The sequence below is a fragment of the Dreissena polymorpha genome, chromosome 7 (assembly GCF_020536995.1).
Source record: "Dreissena polymorpha isolate Duluth1 chromosome 7, UMN_Dpol_1.0, whole genome shotgun sequence".
Taxonomy (NCBI): Eukaryota; Metazoa; Mollusca; class Bivalvia; order Myida; family Dreissenidae; genus Dreissena; species Dreissena polymorpha.
The window spans coordinates 108,328,897-108,344,842 of record NC_068361.1 but is presented as its reverse complement, the minus strand read 5'-3'; the positions used below and the strand labels follow the sequence as shown (position 1 = coordinate 108,344,842).

The 15,946-nt window shown below is 37.0% G+C and overlaps 1 protein-coding gene across 2 annotated transcripts in view; it reads right to left on the bottom strand.

Annotated features, from left to right (window-relative positions):
• Positions 1 to 15,946, bottom strand: part of LOC127837292 (coiled-coil domain-containing protein 18-like) — a 90,316-nt gene that overhangs the window by 2,944 nt on the left and 71,426 nt on the right. For both annotated transcript variants that reach the window (XM_052364205.1, XM_052364206.1), the window contains 11 exons: positions 11,640 to 11,739; positions 10,990 to 11,106; positions 9,522 to 9,665; positions 8,625 to 8,704; positions 6,848 to 6,965; positions 5,611 to 5,754; positions 4,652 to 4,768; positions 2,701 to 2,796; positions 1,832 to 1,952; positions 529 to 960; positions 86 to 161 (listed from right to left, as the gene is read on the bottom strand). In XM_052364205.1, coding sequence (XP_052220165.1) covers positions 86 to 161; positions 529 to 960; positions 1,832 to 1,952; positions 2,701 to 2,796; positions 4,652 to 4,768; positions 5,611 to 5,754; positions 6,848 to 6,965; positions 8,625 to 8,704; positions 9,522 to 9,665; positions 10,990 to 11,106; positions 11,640 to 11,739 — 1,545 coding nt within the window. The remainder of the gene's footprint in view (positions 1 to 85; positions 162 to 528; positions 961 to 1,831; positions 1,953 to 2,700; positions 2,797 to 4,651; positions 4,769 to 5,610; positions 5,755 to 6,847; positions 6,966 to 8,624; positions 8,705 to 9,521; positions 9,666 to 10,989; positions 11,107 to 11,639; positions 11,740 to 15,946) is intronic.

Here is a 15,946-nt window from a genome sequence, read left to right as displayed (position 1 = left end):
AGGGAAGTATATAAAAAAAGATTGTAGAAATAAAAGGTTTTTTAAGCCCCCTGTGGGGTTAGCAGTGTTATATCTTTCAACATACCATTGCTCAGGGTCAAGATCAGATGTTTCAAGGTCAAAGGTATCAGCACTGTACATCCGCATTGCGGTCACTGGTTCTGAAACAAAAACACTTATTTATCAAACCTAAGTGAATAACAAAACCTCTCAAAATTACTATGTTAAATCCAGTTCAAATTTCAGGAAAAAGAATATTAAATATTTTCAAAAGTGAAGAAATAAATGTTAACTTCAACTAGAATTAAATTTTTTATCAAATGCAAATTGCCCCACAATTAATGAGCCACTCAATTGCACCAACAATATTAAAGAGTTATTTACTTAAGCTTTAAGTAATGATCTTTGTAAAATATGAGTATACATGTAAAACATAAATTTTAAATTTATTAACTTAAGATTTATGGGTCAATGTAAATTATGAGTACTGTATTATGTTTCCTGATCATCAAGAAAAATAAAACCAACCTTGTCCAATTTCACCCGGAAATACTGGCTCCTCTTTTGGCTTAGGTTTCTCTGCAATGACTCGAGAAAATGCACTGGTTTTCTGCTCTTTTTTATTTCCAGCAGACTCTTTAGAATTCCCATATACTGGCCGATCTTTCTTACTGGTGACTCCCTTTGGCAAGACTGGTTTCGGTCGGTGAAGACCAGAGGTTTTTGACTGGTCATCTTCAGCAAAGTTCAAGACACGCACTGGCCCTGTAGGCTCAATATTTTCCTGATCCGTTTTCTCAGAATTATTGTTCCTTCCTCGAGGAATGTAGCGGATTTCCACCTCTTGTTCGACTTCAAAAGCCTGTGTTCCATACTGCTGGGTTGGAGCAGACACCGTCACATCTGTGAGAATGATTTCCCTCCCCTGGCCATCACTTTGCCGATGTGACCGTGACATGCCTGTGTAATGATAAACTGAACTAGAGTTTTGTCACAAACATGGCTAATATCCCTGCATATCAATAACTTATCACTGGTGAGGACAATCATGTCTTGAGCTTTTACTTCATGAGGATCACATATTTTAATTTGAATTGAATCTCGTGCGAAATATGAACATGCTCCCTCCAAAACAAATTGCTTGTAAAGGTATAACAAATGCTTGATTTATAATAATGAGTGCAATGTGTATGCAGAATATTGGCCTTACATGTTTGCAATATATCAAAATGAAATGGAAAATCAAACCGAGCAATGGGTGTTAGACACTTGAGAGTTAAAGTGCATGCACACAAGCCACAATTACCATGGATGTTAACCCTTTTCCCCATAAGAAGCAAAGTGAAAATGGCTTTTGCAACCAGCATAAAACCAGAACAGCCTGCGAGTAACTTGCGGTCTATTCAGGTTTTATGCTGTTTGCTGCTTATCAGTATCTAAGGGTTGGAAATGGACCCTTAAAAACTTAAATTTATTAATAAAGGTCTTTAATTAAATGTAACTTTCTAAGGGACTACAAATGCGTTAAAATACGTATCTAAGTGGTAAAGGGTTAAGATATTCCCTTTATGTAATAAATAATGTTGCATTCTGGGAAAACTGGGCTTAATGCATGTGCGGAAAGTATTGTCCCAGTTTAAGCATAGCCTGTGCAGTCCACCTTAAGTGGATTTTTGTTTAGAAGAGACATCCTTTATATGAAAAATTGCATTTAAGCAAAGAGTGCCTTTTACACAGGCTAATATGGGACGGCATTTTACACACATGCTTTAACCCCTGTTTTCCCAGAGAAAGGCTCAAATATAAAACCAGTCTCACAATGTATACCTACCAAGGATATCTGATTCCCTGCCCTGGATGTTGGACATGAGAGAGGAGTCAGACATCCTCATTGCTTGCAGTGTTCTTTCCAACCCTGAGATCTTGGCCTGCAGGCGAGCAATCTCCGAGTCCTGTAACATGCAGACCAAAACGTTATACTATTGCTGCAAAACAGGGCTTTTCTTGCACAGTCTTTGTCGTTAAATATCCATTTTTGTGCAGTTTTTTTTTTTTGGGGGGGGGGGGGGGGGGGGGGGAAATCATTCCAAAAGGATAACAAGAGCTGTGTTTGTGAAATACAATGCCCCCACCCATATATTTGACCTTTGACATTGAAGGATGACCTTGACCTTTCACCACTCAAAATGTGCAGCTCCATGAGATACACATGCATGCCAAATATCAAGTTGCTATCTTCAATATTTGACCTTTGACCTTGAAGGATGACCTTGACCTTTCACCACTCAAAATGTGCAACTCCATGAGATACACACGCATGCCAAATATCAAGTTGCTATCTTTAATAATGCAAAAGTTATGGCCAAGATTAAAGTTTTGGGACAGACACACACATACAATGACAGACAGACAGGCCAAAAACAATATACCCCGGATACCCCCGATCATTCGATCTGGGGGCATAAAAACTCTAGCGTTAGAACAGCTTGGCATTTTAGAGTGAATATGAGTTATTCACTCCTATTTGCATTTTTCCATAACATGATTTTTGTTTAAATTTTAACATAATCAAAACGACAGGATTATTTAAAGAACTGGCCCTATGCAAGCACTACCTTGCATATTATTTTGATTACCCACTTAGGCATGCTTCCAATATATAATATGTGATACCTAAAGAACAAGGCTTTGGCATTTTACCTTAAGTATGATTTGTTCACTGGAATTTTCCATCTGCTCCTTGCGTGACTCCATCTCTTCATTGATGTTGTCAAGCTCTTGGGCCGCCAGTCTCACCTATGGAGTGCATGTACACAAATATGAGCAGCGTTATGGGAAATCTGGGCTTAATACACCTATGTAAAGTGTCGTCCCAGATTAGCCTGTGCAGTCCACACAGGCCAATCTGGGACAACACTTTGCAATTTTATAGAATTCTGTGTATAAATAAAGTCTCTATTTAACAAAATTCCAGTCTAGGCGGACTGCACAGGCTAATATTAGACGACATTTTACATGCATTAAACTCTCTTTTCCTAGAGCATATTTTCACCAAACACAATAGTCAACAAGTATTTACCTTATAGACACAGTATTAGGCAAGTTAACTGCTCCAAAAACTTATAAACATTTGATGCACACTGACTGATTGCCAAAGTGTCTGATAAAGAGACCACCAAGAGCTGCAAAGCCACACAGAAGCTATATCACAATTGAAAACATCATGACAAAGTTATGGTCCAAAACTTTGACAACAAGAAACCGTCGGAGACGGGTGATGCTCCCCAAAGTTTTTTTTTGTCACAATATTGCACTATATATTCAGATAAAAGGAAACGTCTTGAGGGGCATAACTTTTGACAAAATAATATGATGGATGGTTTAGCAACTTAAAAATGTCAAAGGGCCATAACTCTCTAAATAAATCATCTAACCAGAACCCACTAATAACATGCGCATCTCCTCAAGGTAGTTAAGCTTCCCATAAAGCTTCATTATAAAAGTTTCATTTAATTCCCGTAATAAGTTGCTGAGAAATAGCTCGGACAAGAATTGCACTATATGTACAATGGAAAATTTCAAAGGGCCATAACTCTGTCAAAAATCATCCGACGAGAACCAGCTGATAATATGCACGCTCCCCCCAAATTTTTTTGGGGGAGCATAAAAATCAATGGACTGGAACGAAACTCATGCCAAATATCTGAAAGAATTTCATATAGAATTCTCCGGAGAATGGTTATTATAGAGAACAAGGCCCATAACTTCGCCGAAAAATTAATTGGACCGGAACGAAACTCACACTTCATTTGCAAGTCATGTAGGTAGACTTACATACCTAAATCAGCTAAATATCTGCAGGCTTTCTTAAAAAATATCTCGAATCGGTTATAACAAAGTAAATAGATTATAGAAGGCCCATATCCTCGCCAAAAATCAATGGACTGGAACTTAACTCAAAGTTGATCTGTAAGTCATGTAGATAGAGTCACATACTTAAAATCAACTGAACATCTTAAAGGGTTTCTTTAAAAAACAACAACACAAACCGTAATTGAACAGATAATCCTAGCCCATAACTTCGCCAAAATCAATGGACCTGAACAAAACTCTGACTTCATTTGTAAGTCATGAAGGTAAACACACATACCAAATATCAGGTAAATATCTAAAAGCATTTTGGAAAAAAAGTCCAAAATACGGAATACTAGATGGACAGACGGAAGGAAAGTCCAATGGCTATATACCAACCTACCAGGGGCATAAAAATATGCCCTTGTTAGCATGGAAATAATAACACTTCTTGTTCTACATTCTCATAGTCAACTTTTTAAAAAGCCAGCATATAATAACTGAACTGGCTCTTGTAATATTTTACCTAGAATAGTACAAGCTAATTAATTCCATCATGCACACACAGTTACCAAGGCCTGTTTGCTCAATGCTTTTCAGCAAAATGTTCAATCAATTATTACAGTTTCTATTTTGTGTTATGGTCATTTAACATTACCATGTTAAAGACAAGTATATTGCTTAATGTGTAATTCTGCAAGCAGAAAAATAATATGAACATTAAAATTGATCTAAATTTTTTTCCTTAGGCACAACTGTTTCCAGGGTTTCTAAAGGAGGTGTAAAATACCGTACACACCTGGTCTGCGTAGTGTTTCTCCATCTCTCCCAGCTGTCTGGTCTTGTCCCTCAGCTGTGCCTTCAGGATGTCATTGGCCTCACGGTAGTCTCCCATCTCCTCTCGCAGCGCACTCACCTGTGGGGGTGAAATACAGTATTGTAAATAAAGCTATGGGTACACTTTCTGCAGGCAAATATCATTAATAAAATTTAAAACAATATTTTTTGCGCTTCAAAATTGTATCTATATTGGTAGTCTCTTATCTCCTTTCGCAACAAGCGCATCTTTGGTAGGCAAATGTGGTATTGTGAACAAACACAAGCTCTACAATGGGGTGATATATGGTATCATTAATAAAGCAATGTGCTAACATATGGTAAGCAAATACCGTTTCATTCATAAAGCAACATTCTCTCCTATGAGGGGAAACATGGTTTTATAAATCAAGCAATGTGCTCACATACAGCATGCAAATATTGTTAAAATAAATAAAGTACAGCCATCCCCTACAGCAAATCTACAATTTTTGGCAGGTCTTATGTTACTAAAATTATTTTAGCATGATTTAGTTTTTCTGTACACCACAGCCAATTGCTATTTTTCTACTTGTGATTTTAACAAATGCGGTACTTATTATCTCTACTTTTTCACAATAGTAAAAGCTGCTCATTAATTTTTTACAAATGAGCCATGCTCTGTGAAAAAGGGGTTTAATGCATGTGCATTAACTGTCGTCCCACATTAGCCTGTGCAGTCCACACAGGCTTATCAGGGACAACACTTTCCGCTTTAATGATATTTTCTGTTTAAAGAAAGTATCTTCTTAGCAAAAATCAAGTTTAGGCGGAAAGTGTCGTCCCTGATTAGCCTGTGCGGACTACACAGGCTAATCTGGGATGGCACTTTACACAAATAAATTTAACCCCCTTTTCATAGAGCATGGCTTAAGTACAAACCCATGACACTTCTCCCCCTACCTCAGACTGGTACTTGCGCTCTCTGTCATCATGTTCGTCTGAGAGTTTCTGTACCTCCACGGAGGTCTTAGACTGTGCCTCATCCACCCTGGCCTTGGCTGCACCCAGCTCCTCTGCCAGTCTGGCCTTGTCGGACTCATAGCTCTGTAACACACATGTACAGTTAACCCTTTCACCCTACATATGCACTTTGACGTGTTTGAAGTCAATTAGAAAATCAAATTAAATTTAAGACATTTCTTAATAGATTCAAGTTTTAAAGGTTCAGTTTTCAACCCTCATAATACTGATGGGCAGCAAACAGCAAAAAACCTGAACAGGCTGCGATTTAATCACAAAATGTTCTGGTTTAATGCTGGTTGCATATAGCCATTTTCACTTTAATCCTCTGCCAGTCTGGCCTTGTCTGACTTCATAGCTCTGTGACACACAGGTACAGTTGATTGAGCCTAGCTCTGAGAAAACTGGGCTTAATGCATGTACTTAAAGTGTCGTCCTAGATTGGCCTGTGCAAATCGCACAGGCTAAATAGGGACAACACTTAACAATTTTATTGTAGTTTTGGTTTAAAGAAAGTCTCTCTTTAATGTAAATCGAGTTTAGACAGAAAGTGTCTTCCCTGATAAGCCTATGCATACTGCACAGGGTAATCTACGACGACTCTATTCAAGGCACATGCATAAAGCCCCATTATCCCACACTGAGGGTCAATTACAGTTAATTAGAACAATAATTACATAGTACAATCTTGCTCCTTAACTAGCAGAATTATGGTACGGTCTATGTACCAGGTGTGTGATTTTGTAACCACCTACTGACAGTCAAATACCATCACCCATTAAAGGAATCACTAAAGCTCTTCACTTTTAAATAAAGTAAAGAATTATTTGTAAAAACTTTATGGGCATTCTATGAAAAACTGGGCTTAATGCATGTGCTTAAAGTGTAGTCCCAGATTAGACTGTACAGTCTGAACAGGCTTATCTTTGCTGACACTTTCTGCTAACAAGGAATTTTACATTAAAACAAAACTTCAGTCCTGGCCGAAAGTGTCATCCCTCATTAGCCTGTAGAAACTGCACAGGCTAATCTGGGACGACACTTGAAAGACATGCATTAAGCCCCGTTTTAACAGAACGAGACTCACATACTGGTGGAGGGCATCCAGCCTTATACAAATCTTATTCCTTTTTTTCTTAATTTTCAACTCAGACTTTTAACTGACATGCGGCCTGACCTCTAGTGTGTTTCTCAATTCCTCAAGCTCTCTCTGCAACTTCTCCTGCTCTCTGTTCGAGTGTGCCAGCTCACGTCTGGTAGACATGAAGTCAGTGTGCTGTTGTTGCAACTGCTCCCTGTAACACATGTGTAAATAAAGCTTGATAACCCTTTCCAACAAAAGTTTTGAAATTTTAAATAAATTAGGCTGAGATTTAAGAAGGCTTTGATCATATGGGTCCAAAATATGAACTTGTACTGAAATCACAGTTTGATGCAATAAAAGAGCAATTTATACTGCAGTTTCTTATTTGTGTTTTTTGTTCACATTTTCTATACATTGGCTGTATGCTACTTGTGTGCAGTTCAACAAGAGGCATTTTTTAAAATTAGAAACAATTCAAGCTAATTAATCTTGTAATTCTTAGATATATAGGATATGGCTCGAGTTGTCATATCATACCATATTTTATTAAACGAGTTCAGGAATTTTGTTAGTAAGCGAGCCTTTGGCGAACTTACTAACGAATTTCCTGGACGAGTTTAATAAAATATGGTATGATATGACAACGAGTGTCAGATCTTTTTTATCACATGCTTTTAAATGAGTTAATTAAATAAATATTTACGCAAACAAAATGATAAATCTCGAATATTGTTTACATTTCCTGTTGTCATTTGGAATGCCTCGGCTTTTACAAAGCAAAATAACAAAATGCGATTGGTCAATAAACGAAAACTAAGCCAATGAAAATGCTTAAAAATGTTGTACTACACATGTGTAATATAAAAAATTATGTAATGGTTGTATTACATTGGAAACAGGGTATAGCATGTGATAAACTAAGTTATTCAAGGTGAACAACCTTGTAATTCTTATTTCCTGAACAATTCATGGGAGGCAACCTTGCAATTCTAAGTTCCTATACAATGTAAGGGAAGAAATCTTGTCAGTATATGCTTCTTTAACAATTCAAGGGAAGTATAATTGCAAGTGTAACAAATTGGGGGGAAGCATCATTTAACTCTCAGTAACTGTGTTTAAAAACTCGTCTTCTCAATAATTCATGGGAAGCAATCTTATTAAAATCAGTTCCCTAACAATTGATGGGAAGCAATCTTGTTAGAATATGTTCCCTTACAAATGATGGGAAGCAATCTTGTTAGAAGTAGTTCCCTTACAAATGATGGGAAGCAATCTTGTTAAAATCAGTTCCCTAACAATTGATGGGAAGCAATCTTGTTAAAATCTGTTCCCTTACAATTAATGGGAAGCAATCTTGTTAGAAGTAGTTCCTTAACAATTGGTGGGAAGCAATCTTGTTAAAATCCGTTCCCTAACAATTGATGAGAAGCAATCTTGTTAGAAGTAGTTCCCTAACAATTGATGGGAAGCAATCTTGTTAGAATCTGTTTCCTAACAATTAATGGGAAGCAATCTTGTTAGAATCATTTCCGAAACAACATAAGGGCAGCAACCTTGTAAGACTCAGTTCCCTAAAAATTGATGGGAAGCAACCTTGCCTCAGTTCCGAAAACAACATAAACGCAGCAACCTTGTAAGACTCAGTTTCTGCACATTTCAAGGGGAGCAACTTTGTAAGTTTCAGTTCAGAAACATTTCAAGGGAAGCAACTTTGTAAGTCTCAGTTCAATTAGAAATCAAGGGAAGCAACCTTGTCGGTCTCTGTTCAATTAGAAATCAAGGGAAGCAACCTTGTAGGTCTCAGTTCAATTACAAATCAAGGGAAGCAACCTTGTAAGTCTCAGTTCTATTACATATCAAGAAAAGCCACCTGGTTAGTCTCAGTTCCTGAGTTATCTCCACATTCTCTTCTTTCTGCTCATCCAGTTTGGTCTTCTGTCTCTCAACAAGCTGAAATATTCAATAAAACAATTAATTCTTTCAGAGAAGAAATTTTCAAAATTAAAATAATTTTTCACTCAATTATAGCTTTTGTGTTTTTTTTCATAACATTTTTTCCTTATTTTAACTAGGTTTATGCCACAACCAAAAGATCAAATGTTCGTCAGATATGCCACACTAAAAATTTGTAAATAAATACATGCATATCTTCTTATTGAGTGTACATGGTCCAATTTGTCCTCCATTGGACTTTTTATAAACAGAATTGTTTTATCTATTCATTTTAGTACAGCCTTTTATTATATTTATGTTAAACAATTAATAGTACAAAATGAAAGCTTTTAATAAGTTGAATGGATTCTGCAAAAAAAAATAACAAAAATGTACACAATTCTTTTTTTTATTATCCATTATAAAAATTGGAATGAAAATATCATTATTTAAATTATTTTGCTCAGTACAAATGTTTGCAGCCAAAGTCCATAGAACAATTCATAAATTAGTAGTTCCCTCACAATGCCTTAAATACATTTCCAAAGTAAAATTAAAGATATTGGGCAATTATCCTCTTTTAAATTTGATGTATGTTTTGGGGATTTTTGGTGGCCAGGGATGGGTGAAATCTCACATTAAATTACTAATTGTTTTTGAAAAAAGTTCTTTGAAACTTGTCATCAAAGCAAGTATATATCAGATTGAGTCACTGCGGCAAACATGAGCGCTTAATTTCCCAACCCCAGCATCACTGAGTATAGTCATACTGCTGAATTTTTAACTTTAACCAGATTCTAGAGGCAATGAAAGATTAACACTGAAGGTAAAATACCGTTTCAAGTTCCTGTAGTTTTGCTGTCTTTGACTGGAGCTCCATCTGCTGCTTGTTACAGAGTTGTGTCCCCTGCTGGTGCTGAAGGGTTACTTCCCTTAGTTGTGACTGTGTCTGCTGAAGCTTATCATCCAAGTCTGCAATCTGAAATTTTTTAATAATTTTGTTAAATGAATTATGTTATAAGCAACACATTATTAAATGTATGAATGCTGTCTTGCAAAACATTTATATTCATTGTAACAACCAATCTCCCAGCAACTGACCCACTTGGTTGCTGGAAGTTGCGACTCGATCTGTAAGGCTTTTTTCATGTAAACTCATTGCCTGAAATCCAGGCGGCACAAAACTTTTTGGCGTGATCACTTTTTTATGTCCCCCACCGCTATGGTGGGGGACATATTGTTTTTGCCCTGTCTGTTGGTCTGTTGGTTGGTTGGTTGGTTGGTTGGTCTGTTTGTGACAACTTTAACATTTGCAATAACTTTTTCAATATTCAAGATAGCAACTTGATATTTGGTATGCATGTGTATCTCATGGAGCTGCACATTTTGAGTGGTGAAAGGTCAAGGTCAAGGTCATCCTTCAAGGTCAGAGGTAAAATATATGGGGCCAAACTCGCTCATTTTATGAATACTTTTGCAATATTGAAGATAGCAACTTGATATTTGGCATGCATGTGTATCTCATGGAGCCGCACATTTTGAGTGGTAAAAGGTCAAGGTCATCCTTCAAGGTCAAAGGTCAAAAAAAATAAAATTCAAAGTTGCGCAGAAGGGGACAAAGTGTTTCTGACAAACACATTTCTTGTTTTACCCTGTTATTGTTTTGAGTTTTTCTCCACAAAAGACCCGCATTTTGATGTCAATTGTAACAGGTGTTGTGTTTGTTACGATGTATAAGATGATTGAACTTGATTTTATAGTCGTGGTTATAATGCATGAGACATATTTTTGTTACATGGGTTTGCCCATACGAGGAAGAAATTTGAGTTGTAAGTATGTACTCATTAAAGCTAAAAGCATTCAAGAAAAATATATGGATCTAAGCACACTGCAAAGCAAATGCAACAAATACATTCAACAATTGTCCTTCAATCTTTTATACCCAACACAGGACCACCAGAATATGAATAAAATTGATTTTAACTTTCCTCTCATGATGTTGTTAATAAGCAAATTATTCAATGTTCATATTAATGTTTTCTTTGAGGCAGCTTATCCACACAATTTTAAAATAGCTGCTTCTATATGAATACCTGCCCAGCAATAAGAACACATAAGCGTCATTGATACCAAACCAGTAACACTTCCCACACCAGTTTTGTCCTCTCCTGCCCAGCAATAAGAACACATAAGCGTCATTGATACCAAACCAGTAACACTTCCCACACCAGTTTTGTCCTCTCCTGCCCAGCAATAAGAACACATAAGCGTCATTGATACCCAATCAGTAACACTTCCCACACCTGTTTTGTTCTCTCCTGGACCTCCACCACATGTTTCTGGACATTCTGGTCCAGTTTCTGTATTCGTCTCTCCATCTCCTCATGCTCTTTGCTCAGTGTGGACTCTAAATGACCCACCTATCGAAGAGTGGTAGATTGAAAACAAAAGAAATAATTTTAACTACTGGTAGATAATATGATTGAATATTTGAACAAACAGAGGGAATATGCTTTACTCAATATCTAAAACAGTTGATCTATATCTGTGACATTTTAACTAAACAAAGGGACATCAGTAAGTAAAGTTATGTGGATGTTTAATTTTTAAACAGGGTGGGAACTAAATGTGTTGTGGTTCAACAAAATGAAGGGAGGTAAGTGACTATACTTAAAGATGCTCAATTGAATTACAGAGGTAACTGATTATACAATTAAAGTTCAATTGAATAAGGGAGGCAACAAACAACAACCATATTTAAACTCAACCAGGAGAAAAGGAAGGTATCTTGTTATACTGGGGAAGTTTTTCTTGAATCAGGGAGGTAACTTAGAAAATTGTAAGTTAAAATTAAATGTTACAAGGATGATAACTAGGTTGCATAGTAGAATTTCAACTAAAAAAAGGGAGGTAACTGAATGAAAGGTTCAAGAGGAACAACTCTGTTGCCTACCAGAGCCACACGTTCCTCCAGTTGCTGTTGTCTCTCCTCCAACAGGGCCTTCAGACTGACAGTCTCACTCTTGGAGCTGCTTAACTCCTCCTGAATGGACCTGCAATCAATGGGAAACACACAGGATGATTAAGTGGCTTATTATCCACTCATTTTTCTTTGGGTGGGGGAAGGGTTGGGGGTGGTCGGGAAGGGCAGTGAGAAGTGGCAAGTTAATTTTTCATTAACTACCGTCATTATAAATCATCAATGTATTATTGTAGACAAAAATAATGTTTGGAAATACATTTATCAAATGAATCCTACTGAGTTTTTTTAAACAAAACTGATGAATCACAATACAATTTATCCTTGGCACATTTTTTGTAAAACTATTTTCTACATTAAGTTAACACTTTTAAAGGATGACACTGTTGAATTTTAATGTTGCAATAGAAAATAGAGATATACTTTCATAAGAGTCATGCGGCTGATTTAACAAGAAATGTTCCAGTATGACACAGATGCCCCTAATTTCGCTTTTGTCTGAAAACTCCAAACAATTGAGGTGTGCAAATTCACTGGTTAATATATTTGTGACATTTAAGGCCATGAACAGAATTTTTTTTTACTGATGTATGACAAGATAAGACTTGTAATTTTTTGCTAACAAAAGGGGCTTACAACTGCAGTTGAGTTGGAAAACCCAGAGGCGTATCTAGAAAATTTTCAGAGGAGGGGCTCAACAGGGGAGGGTGCGGGAGGGGTGTCCCCTTCGGTCGTCAAATTTTTTTTGAAATGGCACCTTGAAATGATGCGATTTCCTGCTATCTAATCAGCATTTTGCATGATAAAAGTGCATGTGAAACAAAAAAGAACTTGAGTTTACACATCAAGTGTGACAGACACACGGACAGACAGACACACAGGGGTAAATCAAATGTCTCTCAAACCACTAAAGTGGTGAGAGACATTATCTTTATCCATAACTTTTTTAACGGAGTTAGATGGGTTGACCTCCTATTTAACCTTGTTGGATATCCTACTAGGTCAACTTAGGTACAACATTAAAATGTTTATGTCCATGTCCCTATGAATGGAAAGCAGGCACACAGCGGACAACCTGTCCTGACCCATTGATGATCTTAGTTTTGTCTTAACAAGTCCTTGGGCACTGATACTCCTTTCACACTCGCATGATGTGACAGGGAACACACATGAAATGGACAAAACAGTGTAAATGGTGGGGTACAGCTGGGAATCACAGTGTGCAACAGAGCCCTGAAGGGAAGTAGGTGGGTTGGGTACACGTTTCCACCTAGCCTGCCATATAAAGTGCAACTCGGCAGGGAGGGACTGAGGGGAAGGGAGATCATCATTGAACCATTCAAGTTCACTAGCACTGACAGGAGAGGAGCACATTTGTTTAGGTATAAACTTCAATCCCATGGCTGCCTTAGTCTGCAAATCATTGAATTGGGTGTCCATTTCGTTCACAAAAGTGTCAACAAAGGGAGTCGTTAGGTTTCTTGTGTAGTTTAATTCGGGTGTTGCTGCCTCGATGTTGTCACGCTTTAAGAAAATGATTTAGTTTCATATAGCAAAGTAATTCTTCATTTTTGAGTCTTTTAATTTTAAAAACTATGGATGAACATCAAAGCAGTTAGCCCGATTTGTAAAAAAAAAAAAAAAAACAAAAAAATTGCCATTCATTAAGTGTGCAGTTGAATTTCACTGGCAATAACTTGTTACTCAAAAGGATTATCACTCTAAAGAGCTAATACCAATTAAATTCATCAAAGAAATTACCGAGAAAATAATAATGATTGTCCATTGCGTTCGTCTAAACTCTTTAATTGCTACAAATTGAAAGATTGTTTTTCACAAGTTTCATGCGGCAGCCATTTGTAAACATTTATCTATAGCTAAATGTATGGATGAATTTCATAAGTTGAATGTATCTTCTTCAGCCAATCAAATAGCGCAGTTGATTACTTACAGTCAATGAAGCCGCGCTCAAGCGTGCACTTTAGCTGACGAAGGTTAGATCGTCTGTACACATGCCTGGGGGCTAATCACACAAATCGACAGCTGTTTATGGCTTAATTAGGGACAAATGACAGGAAATACACAAGTGGATTGAAACTGTAAGGGGCTCATTTTTATTAAAAATCGTGTCTAGCCAGCCAGCTGGGGAGGCTTTAGCCCCCTAGCCCCCCACCTAAATACGCCTCTGAAACCCAAGCCGAAACATGAAGGTGCACAAGTTACCATGCATTTTATCATTTTTGTAAAGTTTCAGCTCTCTTGCAGCAATACTTGTTGAGTTATGGGCGACATGTGTTTAAATAATTTCATTTTTGTACACAAAGGGGCCACAACTCGGTTTTCGTCCAAAAGTTAAAAGCAAAATATGGAAGTTTCCAAGTTCACAAAGGAAATAAATACCAACTGACAATTGAAGATCTATTGTCCACCCCCTCATCCTTATGAAAGGCGGCATTAAACAACAATAAAATTGCCTGATTAAAAGGGCAGGAGCAGTTTGCATAGCCCGTTATTAGACCTTCGTATGGCATATATTCTTAACCTTGCTAATTCATTTGGCCCAAAGTAAGAATACATATGCCCGTCCCATTCTTTACAAAACGAAAGCGATAAATTTTCTGCATCTCTGCTTATCCAAACATCTGGGCACTAATTAATGTAATTGGACACGGTGGATTTTAGCTATATTTCAGTAACAGACAAACAAAAAAGATTCAAACAGTAAGCGGTAAAGCGCCAGACACAAACTTCATGCACAACTTTCCAAACTGAAATATACTTTCTGATGCTGGACTCTCTCGAGTGATCTGATAGATATTATATATTAAATTAACAGTTAGTCAAGTCTGGCTATTTGCATTGCACCTCTGGATGACAATCTTTTGCTATGTCTGAACTAGAGTTGAAAGGTGTGTGTAAATAATTATGAGAATAACCGACAACTGCCTTACTTGAACCACACATACTGGGAAAATAAAAGTATAAACTAGAGCTTTGTCACAGACGTGACAAATACCCCCACATACCGACACAGAATATTTTGCATGTTGTCTTCACAAAAAAACAGCAGACACCATGCTCAATGTTTAAAACGCACTAAGTGACCCTGTGATCTAGTTTTTGACCCGGCATGGCCCATTTTCGACCATGACCTACACATCATCTAGATACAACTTCTGACCAAATGTGGCGAAGATCGAATAAAAACTACTTGAATTAAAGAGCAGACACCATGTTGAATGTTAAAAAAAGCAGTAAGTGACCTCATGATCTAGTTTTTGGCCCGGTATGTTTGAACTTGACCTAGACATCATCTAGATACAACTTCTGACCAAGTTTGGTGAAGATCTGATGACAACTACTTGAATTAGAGAGCGGACACAGACTGACCAACAGACAGACCGACTGACAGACAGTAAGACAGACAAAAAAATCCTATATACCCCTCTAAACGTTGTTTGTGGGGGTATAACAATGTAGCTATCACAGACAGTGTATCACCCACCACAAGTGCATTGTTGTCAAAAAGGTAGAATATTGTTCTACTTTGAAAAAAAAGAAAGAAAAACACAAGGCCTTAGAATTATGTCCCTTGAACAGAACTTGTTGATTATCATTGTGTTGGCGTTTGATTCTGAAAAAGTGTAAAATGATTTACATGCTTAAAGTAGGCATTCTGCAAAGAAGCTTTCATATGTAATTTTAAAGAAAGGGCAATTACTCCGACAAAAACATAAATGATATGCGCTGTAAAAATACTGATAATCATTGTGTAAAAAATTAAAGAAAATTACATGCAAAACATACTGATTTAATACGTAATGTTAAAGGGACTTGTTCACGGATTAGGGCATTTTTTAAGTTGGTCATTTAATGCTTTAAATTGATACATCTTAGCATTGAAACTTAAAAGCTCCTGTAAAAACTAAGAAATGAATAAAACAAGAAGGCCATGGGGCCTAAGGTGCTCTCCTGAGACCCGAAAGAACTAAACTATTATCACAAAGTAGATATCAAAATAATGAAAGTACCAAACATTGAGTGATGCCATTTTTGTTTTGTGTTGCCATTGCACCATCCATATTATATGTGGCATCTGCATCCAACAATGAACAATACACTTCTGATGCTGAAACCACAGCCCTACGGGATATGGGGACAATTTTACAGGGGAAAACTTCACAACACAGTATATATACTCTACATTTTATTTTCACACTATGATAATAAATATATACACTGTACACCAAATATAACTAAGGATTTGTCACAGATGTGAC